At 37.4% G+C, this 9,971-nt stretch overlaps 1 protein-coding gene across 1 annotated transcript; it reads right to left on the reverse strand.

Moving 5' to 3' along the window:
• Positions 1–7,424: 7,424 nt before the first annotated feature.
• On the reverse strand, positions 7,425–9,877 carry LOC113235219 (achaete-scute complex protein T3-like). Its single transcript, XM_026470846.1, has 2 exons — positions 9,220–9,877; positions 7,425–8,034 (listed from the first exon to the last, which is right to left on the reverse strand). The coding sequence occupies exon 1, from the start codon at positions 9,805–9,807 to the stop codon at positions 9,226–9,228; it is 582 nt and encodes a 193-aa protein (XP_026326631.1). The 5' UTR covers positions 9,808–9,877; the 3' UTR covers positions 7,425–8,034; positions 9,220–9,225.
• Between the last annotated feature and the right edge of the window lie 94 nt (positions 9,878–9,971).

Here is a 9,971-nt window from a genome sequence, read left to right on the forward strand (position 1 = left end):
TTATATAATTTACAGCCAAATGAAGACAAAATACTACATTTGGTACCGGTAGTCCTACACTTGAACTTACCCGCCCCCTGGTTTTCGTTCGACAACTTTCAAAAATAGCATTTCGTTGCGCACGCAACGTTGTGCTGAGAATCTAGGTCAAGCATTGTCGATTTTACGAAGGTCAAGTGCAAGGTGATTGATACCTTTACTTAACTACAGCGAAGCAAAAGCACAGGTAATGTTTACTGTTTTTATATTTTTAAATGATGACAAAAAGTTATTTTCTCACATTTATTACCGATTAAATGTTTTATTATGGTTTATGTATGCGTTTTAGCGTGGTTTACATTAGGATTGGTGCTGATGCTAGTTCTTCGTACATGAGCGTATATAATGATTTCTTGCCCTTAACGTGGGTAGATGCTGATGTAGATGCTGATTTATTGTACTTAAAAAAAGGCAAAAAATACATCCTTCTAACAGCTCACGCGATGCGCTCCTCCTACCACAAAATGGCGGCTATTTGGTTTCGTAAATTAGAAAAGCATTCAGTTTAAATACAAGTTTTTATAAATAAAAATTATTATTCTGCATTGCTAAATAAATACCCTCGGTACTACCAACAAAAACATCTCAAATAAAATGCAGTAATACACCGCAAATCCTGCACTTAAAAAGCACTAATGAAATTTTTGGTGTACTTGGATAAATATGATAATATTCTGTTTGAGTGGTTCTAACGTTTACCATGAAATTACTCCTTAAAGTATAGTTTATAAACATTTATATTCAGGGTAAACTTAAAAACCGCTACTTACGGTATGTTTTCAATAAATAAACACCGAAATCACCAGCCCAAACAATAACACACACGATTGTCGTGACTTATTTTTGAAGTTGTTTATTTTTTTTAAATGACAGACCCAGGCATTAAAAACTTTATGGTTTGCTAGAGTAGTTACCGAGATAGAAATTAATATTAGTTCTTTTACTGTTATAACTTCGATATCCGATAAATCGGTATAAAATCATCACCGGCACCTCTAGGTGTGGTATGCGTCTACGGCTGTATGTATCGCGTGAGCGGATATTCATCTATTTTTATATAATATCAAGTGACGGGACGAACAATTCGTGCGCCTGATGGTAAGCTATCCCCCTGTTCATGTCCATAAAAGTTGCAGTGTCACTCACGAGCTTTAAATGGCAAAGATCTGAGGGGCACTGCCACTGCGCCCGTCACCCTGAGACATAATTTGACAAGTCCCATATGCCTGTAACACAGTAATGCTGACATTACTTCTTGGTGGTAGAAATATACAAGGTGGTATGCCTTGTCCGTCTCGTCATTTGATATTATGAAAAAAAAACTCAAAATACAGAGAAGTCTCTAGTCTGAGGCTAGCTAATTGTTGTGGTAGTCTGGTACACTATTACTTTATTATTATTAATAATAATAATAATAATAAAGCGGCAGGTGGACACAGGGTCCATAAAATTTCGGAGTAAATACGAGGAATGAGTTAAATTTACGATCGCATTGTTTTTAAGGCAGCAATCAAAACAAGCTCGAAACAAACATGTCACAAAGTATCGTATCGATTTTCAGCCTTGACCCACTGACGTACTTTTGATTTTTTCAATACCGGTGTTGGACAACGGCTCAAAAAAGTTTGGTGTTCTTACTGTAGTACAAAACAGAAAGTAAAAACGAACAAAAAATAATGACAGCAGAGAAATACGAAAGAGACTGTGTATTTAGTCACGAGTACTTTTAAGAGTACTACCTCAGTTCGAATTCACATTTTTCCCGTACTAAAGTGAAACTATTGCGAGGGTCAAGCGGTAGGGACACTGACGCTTGCCGATTTTTTTACAAACGAAACTATACGTGTTCTATTAGTTCAGTTGATATAAAAAAACCAATAGTATATTTAGAGTATCTATTAAAAACAGCGGTTTTCTTGTAAAATTTCGAAGTTTGTGTTTTTTTTCTATCGTGTAAACTTTAAGAAAATTTTTACACTGTACAGTACCGTACCGTGCAATCAGTGTATATTCTCAATTTTACTATATATGTTTTCCAAAGTGATTTATTCAACACTTTCACCTTATACATCCATTATGCACAAACGTACATACGATCAGTCTTAGAAATCTACTTACATAATATAAAGAGCCATACAGAATGTAAATTAAACGAATTAAATAAATAATAAAATATAAAATTAATATGTAAAATTATAAATACAGGGTGTGTAATAATTTAGTTTTAAATAATTATTTGCAAAATGTATTAAAAATAGTACTTTAGTTATTCTTGCCTTATGTAATACTGTTATGGCTGAGCGGGGTTTCCTGGCACAGGCATTATATGCTTAAAAGGAGACTTCTCCAACTAGAAAGTAGACTAAAGTGTGTTAAGATAATAAAGGATTATTATTATTATTATTATTACGGTTATGCAGAATTAACTAAATCCATTTGAAGTAGATATCCGTTCGTATTACGGGGTGTGCCCAAGGGATTTTTGTTTCAAACCAGCAAGATGTGAAATGGTCTCCCTCCTGAAGTATCCTCCCTTGGCGCTATGACATAGGGTTCTTCAAAAAGTGAGTCAACAAGCATTTAAAAGGCTAGCAACGCATTGGCAGTTTATCTTCTGTTTTAAATAAAAAAAGACATATTTTGCAAACTTGGTCATAAACAGGTGAAAAATGCAGTCACTGTGGTAACAAAATTATTCATATTAGATATTTATCCATCTTTACAGACACAGATCTATCACCATCAACAGGTGCAACTATAAAATGTGACACTTGTTCTTATTTTGAAATTAACATTTTCCTCCCCGAATCGGTTCTGCACAAGTGGTCACCGCAGCGCAGGCCCGAGGCAGCTGCGCGCGCGCCGATCGCCGGTCGCGTGCCTCGTAAACGCACGAGCGGTCCCGATAGAGCACGAGGCTGCGTTGACGTACTGTTTAAAGCTGCCGCAGCTTTGTTTTTAAGTATTTTTCTCTACGATTTTCACACACAATTTTTTGTTTTATTTCCAACGGTTTTTGCGATATCTAGTAGTTTATGTTGACTTTGTATTTTTTTGTTTCAGTGTGTGTGTACGCAATGCGAATCAGAAACATGTAACAGGAGATTGAAATGATTAACAAGAATGAATAACAATTTAGGAATTGAAACCATTTTTCAGTCATTCAACCGTGATCATGGGACCTGTAAAGGCCTCGAAAAAAACAAATATACGCGATTTAAAACCGGAAAAATAGTTTCATTTCCTATGTGTAACAATCGCGAAAACCTAATAACTCGCTCTGAATACAATTTATTCATATTCATTGGTACCAACTCATGCCGTTCTATACAACAGCACCTTAATGTATCTAATTATGTGATTAAAAAAGTAAACAAGATTGTATTTAGACTTAGTACAGTAAATTCAACTACTAACCGACTAGACAAGCAAGGTAATGAGAAGCCATTTTGTTGCAAACGGATGTAGAGTCACATAGTAACGTACAATTAATATGAGGGGAATTAATGATGGCCGACAAAACGATTCGCGAATCCACAGGTGGTTTTCGTTTCCGCCGCTTCTAGTCAATCCCGTTCGACGTAACAAGTTTAAGAACAATTAATAAACTCGGAGGAAGTACTGGGACCAACCCATAATGGAAGCTTCCCCTCTATTATCAAAAATTACTATTGCAGTTTGATTCCGATGGGCGGGATTACAACGTGATCGCGTTGCAACAGATTGTCTTTTACAAATTGAAGGACCCATATGTTTAGGGGTACCATTTCGTACGTTCGCGTGTGTTATTATTTTCTTTTTGCAAAATGTAATCTGAGTTCAGGCACGTGTAGAAAAAGTACATTTTGTGATTTTAATTTTGGCGACGTTTCCTTTGTCGACGTGCTTTGTATACTAGAATTATTTTAAACATGTTTAGTTACTCTTTAGAACGGTAGTGGTGAGAAAAGTTTTATTTCACTCCTAAGTTAAGTATATTTGCGAATGTTTGTTAGCAATATCTCTCTACTAACATGTAAAACCAAAACACTGTAATATCAAAAACAGAGTTTTGAGAAAAAGCTGCAAAAAGGACTTTTCACGTTTTTGCAATTTTTGAAGTAAGTAGTTACTACATGTAAAGATACATTTATTTTACTTTGACATTAGATGTTAAAGAATTATATCCATCTATTTAATTTTACTGTGAAAAAAGAGCAATGTCTGTTGAAAATAAATTTATTTACCTTGGATAACAGCCGAAAGATACTTGTTGTTATGAAATTACAAAACAATGTACTGGGACGTGCAGTATCAACTTATGTTTCAGGGTGACGGGCGCAATGGCCGCCTTATGGTTTATAACCAGCTCCTTGACCTCCTTATAATCTAAGGAAGAAGAAAGAGAGGAAAACCAAGAATGGAGAACAACGAACGAAAAACGTGAGCAGATATCTTCTACACATATACAAAACGCAAAAGTAAATTATTTAGCCACTCCGCGAACCCTGTGAAAATTAGATCAAGCAAAATCGCTGGACTTGGAATTCTGCATAGAATAATAGAAAAAAGTACTTTTTTTTATTTACCAGAATACAGTAAGTAAAACTAGTTACATCGTACTCAATCTGCGAGCAAACATGCTAATATTAATGAACTTCGTGTGTGATTTCTACAGTTGATTGCATTCCAATATCTCTCTATAAATAACACAAATAGATAGCGCGAAAAATAACTGCATGAACACAATCTGAGATATTTTGCCTAATCTATCTTCACTGGGTTTCCGGAGTAGCCAAGTAATTTATTCCAATTCTTATTAATATGGATTATCGCAAAGTAATGCCTGAATCTATAAAACTTTTACTTACAGTTTCTATATGCAATGTCTACTGATTTAAGTTTATTGATACAGTATCCATTATGTTTATAGGTATGTATGATAATTAGTTCTGTTAATCCATATTATCACATTGACTTGTTTACATACAATTTGTTTTGAGTTACATTCAACAATGTGTACTAAATGACCCGATCAGAATGTGTCATATTCCACTTTGACATTTTTAAGTGTTCAAAGCAGCACGATTCACAACACAACGATGGCGCCAAGTGATCAACTCGGTTTTCAACGTCCATCGTTAAAGTGTATTGTTCTGCGATAATCGTACTGTTTACGCTTTATTTTCCCTTCATGTTTACTACAGTATTGTCAAAACAAAAAAATGAAATTTAAGTCATGTTGTCCTGACATCTGACTACCGTAGTCATGACACAGTGACCCATATGGTAGAAGAATATCTGTTATGGCAATGTAATTAAAATCACTTAACTGCATTTCCATTTTCTTTCTCACTGTATTTATAGCACTTACAGGCAATAAATACAGTGCGAAAGTAATGTACAATCGAAGAAACAAAAGCGAGGCACGGGACGGCTTGACGTCATCATCATCGAATCATTATTCGTGTAACAGCTGAGCACGTGTCTTCTCTTAAGAGAGGGTTTAGGTCATAGTCCGCCACGCTAGCCCAATAATTATAACCCACACTCACATCGCTTCCACCCATATCCCCGCCTTAGGAAAACCCTGTGTCGCGAATGCTATGGACACACATAGACAACTACAAATTACACCCAAACTTACGAGAGAAATAAATGTAGGCCATACAAATATTTCTCCTGGCCCGGAAGTCGACCCCGGGACGTTCGCGTGGCAGTCTAACATGGTAAAATTAATTACACTGTAAGGCGTAATTTACAATACTTCGGAACGGAATGGAAGCAAGTTTTTGTTACGAAATTGTACATAATAAACTTTAACTGCCTCCGTAGCCGAACGTCTACTATTATAAATACAACTGCCACGCAGAGGTCCGGGTTTGGATTCCCGGGACGGGAGAGATATTTGTATAGCCTACATTTATTTCTCTCGTGAGTTTCGTTGTAATTTGTGTTTGTACGTCTATATGTGAGTCCATGGTACAGGGTTTCCCTAGTGCGGGGTTTTGAGTGTATGCATTAATATTTATATAAATGGTGTAACTTACAAACTACATGTGAGTTCTCTAGAAGACGCGTAACCTGTTTTATGACTCGTAGTATTTCGTTACAGAAATTCACTTCTATTCCTTTCCACGGCGATGTAAATTGAGTCTAAGCGAGAGGTATTGCCACAAAGCATTCGCAATTCAAAAAGAAAAAGCTTCGCCCACTGGGTCTTCTTCTTATCGTATCGTTGGTATACACTATAATGCTTGCCATCGTGGTGAAAGACTTTGCCAATCGGTGCAAGGTCCTCGCTGTTGCCCAGTGGCACCAGACGTACAGGAAGGAATAGTACGTCGTGCGGAGAGGCACCTTTCATGCATCGTTTGCAACATAAAATAAGATCAGTACGTAATAACTGTACCGGATTGAAGGAGCGGTGGCTTCTGACACAAATATTTTCATACTTAAAAGAAGTAGCAGTGATATATGTGACCTAGATTAAGTTAAGTCAATATTTTTATTTTTATTTTTTTATTTTATCGTTTGGGTTACCACGTCTAGACATAAAGCAAGCATTCCTCAAAAATACATACAAGTACAACTTATAACAATCTTATTTCTCGACTATAATCAATTATTTCTTACTTTCATTTAAAATAAAATGCCGTACAAGACTTGTCTTTTCTTTTTTCTAGACTTGGCACTGAATATTCTGTCCAACTCACCTGTATGTGCGCAACTTCTTTTGCTCGAACATTCTGAAGGTCTATTGGAGTTTTTTTCTTATTAGTTTTGAGATTTCTATCTTTGCGTTTTATGTAATCAAATGTGTAATCACTCTAAACCGCTTGTGCATTAGTTTTTCTCATATACTTACGGTGCATGTTGTTTACGGTTCTGTGCTGTCATTACGATTTTTAATATGATATAGTGTATTTTACTTCAAATCTGATTTATTTATATGGAAGTTTATTCAATTTTATTTACTGCAGCCTTGTTAGTGCTTCGTTATCTACTAACTCGTTCATGATTTTCCTCGACTTTAATCAAGGAAACAATAAATCTCGATGTTACATTAGGTAGTACCACATTGCGTTAAGTCGGTCAGTTTAGAGTCCTTCATGTATTGAGTTTCTTAGATACACAATACATTTTTTTTGTATGTAGTAGCTTCGTGTATGTATAGATTTTCTCTTATTTATTACACTGACATGAATTTTTCTGACTGACTTAATACGATTCCTTGTCACAAGTTTGGTAACTCTCTTCATGTATGGAAATGTTTAGAATCCTTTAAGGAAATTTGGAGGAACAAAAAAACAATAAAATAATGTATCCATTTTGATATATTTACAGAACCAACCTTTCCAGGTATTTGTTTACTGTAATAAAATTTACGTAAAATCGTCTCCATAGCGTCATCTTAAAATATTAGGAATCTTTTCTATGGTACTAAACTTAACAATATACACTAAAAGTCTTTGTTTCGAATTGTTCTCTTATTTTCGTACATTACCAAGTAGACTTTCAAGTACAATAATGTATTTTATCAACTGACGGTAACAGATTAACGAAAATCCTTTCATTTAAAAGATTGAGTGAGATAAACTATACTTAAACGTAATGACTAGATAACAATAATAAAACAATACTTAAAACTAGGCCCTAAAGGAAGCTACATTGAAAAGTAAGGCTACACTAAGGCACAGCGATATTCGGATCACTTAAGACTTAAGGCGAATACTAAATGCACGTATGGAACAATGAGTGGTCATTTCAGTCTTGGCTGCTATTCCGTCGATGCTCAAAATGCTCAGGGTATTCGACGTTCGCTCAACGGAATGCATCGATGGGGTCGTTATAGTCCACCATTATCCCCTCTCATTAGGAATATACTGATTGCGGTTAATTAGAGGTTCTCTCGGAGGCCCACGCGCTCCATTCGCGTCCTCTTGAGGCACTTCTTTTTTCACAATCACTAAGCCGCTCTATAGGCGCAGTCTGATCACCGTAATGCACCGGTTCCTGAGAAAAGATTAAAAGAAGTTAAATATCTTCGATTCATACCATCGTAGTATTAAGTATCAGAGCCTTGATAATCGATTAGGTGGAATCAAAAACTTGTCGGCTGCCGTATGACGCGTTATTCCCATGAACACTAACTGGTATCACCAGATGTTTGCTCAGAGCTTAGCAAATATTGTAACACGTGTGCTTCGCCTCAGTCCCCTTCTATTTCCTCTTGAGATTTCGTCTTCCGGTACAATAAATTAATAGTCAGCGAAGCGGTCTTTTTTTGCAAGCCCAATTTAAAGTTTTTAGATACGGTCGCTACTAGTTTCGCGTAGCATCAAATATGGACCATATGGACGAATTGTTTAAGCTAAAAGCTTTTGACCGGATGCACCATGTTTACTTGCGAGTCAAGATATGAAATCTAAAGCAAAACCTGTTTCCACTTGTAACAAATTAGTGCAATCCCTTATGATCACGTATTATTAGAATAGACCACTTTTTATGGGCAATTTTCCCACTACATGCGGGGCGAACCGCAAGATTGTTACATGTAATTGCTGTTTGGCTATTCAAGTAAATAAAAAGGTGGAATGCGGGTTTCGTCTACTTTATAAAACCTTTGCAAAATCTACCTATGCTGGTAAAAAAAGCATCTACCTAGCGATATTTTATGGAGCGACATATTTCAAGATTCGCCTTTGTTGGAGACACTCTATTGTGCCGTCCTAATTTAACAATGCGGAGATAAAGTCTATACTACGGTTCAAAGCGCGGCCATAAAGGAATACGTGTTTACTTTTTGCCTGTAGGATGGAGGATCGGCAGTTCTCATTCAACTTGTGCAACATAAAAGCGTAGAGTCAGTGCAGTAGGTAACCGTAACTAAAAGGATCGAAAGGAAAAAAATAACGATCCCTAAAAATATTGCTTGCAACTAAGAATTAAAAATATGTTTTCTCAAATAAGGTTCCCTTTACACACATAAATACTTCCATGTTAACTTTTAAAAGTGATACATATGTGTACACCATGTATAAGTGGGCTAACAAATACGTCGCGACAATGTAAACAATATGATAAGCATTATCAAAGCTCTGAAACTTATGTCAACACTCATTCACGACTTTTCAAGGTTAATCTTAATAAAATATTTGAGATTTATGTTAAAACTTCAAGATAAAAATGTCAGCTTACCTTTTATCATTGCTGCTGCCACCATGATATGACGTCAAGGAGTTCTTCATCTTCAGGGCTCATAGGTTCGTAGGAGTCATAAGCATCATGACAGCTGGGTCCTGCCGAACTCTCGGATAAGAGCGAGGGTGCCGGTGAATGAGATTCTTCTGACGATGGGGGTGTTTGAGGTCCAGTTGTATTTATCCCGAGGCTCAGCTGTGTTTCCGTACATCCCTCGTCATTTTCATCGAGTAAACGTTTCAAACTTCTGATGTATTCTACAGCTAGCCTCAACGTGTCGACTTTGCTGAGTTTTCTTGAAGATCCTCTTCCACCCGCCAATGCAGCCGTAACTGCCGAAGGGATGTGTTGGCGGAGAGCAGCAAAGCCATTATTTACTTGCTTCACCCTGTTCCTTTCTCGAGCATTCCTTCTCGCCACGGAAGCCGGCTGGGTCGGGTACGGCTGGTGAAGGTAGGACCTCTTCTTGCACCGACCAGGATCAACAGGAGCAGGTGCTAGTCTCCTAGGCGCAGGAGACTGAAGCTGCGTCAGCTTCTGATTTACACCGAGATTTTGGTAAGCGTGAATCGCCGCCATGGGCATCGCGTAAGTAAACTTGTCGTATCGGGAGCAGATCGAGAGCGCACGTGTGCGTGCCGCGGAGGTTGCCGGTGGATTGGCGGAGGTGGCGCGCACCCCCGTCGATAAGTAGCGTGCGCGCGCGGCGGCCGGCGCGGCGGCGGGTGGGGCGCGTGCCGGGCGCGCGC

The sequence above is a fragment of the Hyposmocoma kahamanoa genome, unplaced genomic scaffold, assembly GCF_003589595.1.
Source record: "Hyposmocoma kahamanoa isolate Upper Pololo Valley unplaced genomic scaffold, ASM358959v1 87, whole genome shotgun sequence".
NCBI lineage: Eukaryota > Metazoa > Arthropoda > Insecta > Lepidoptera > Cosmopterigidae > Hyposmocoma > Hyposmocoma kahamanoa.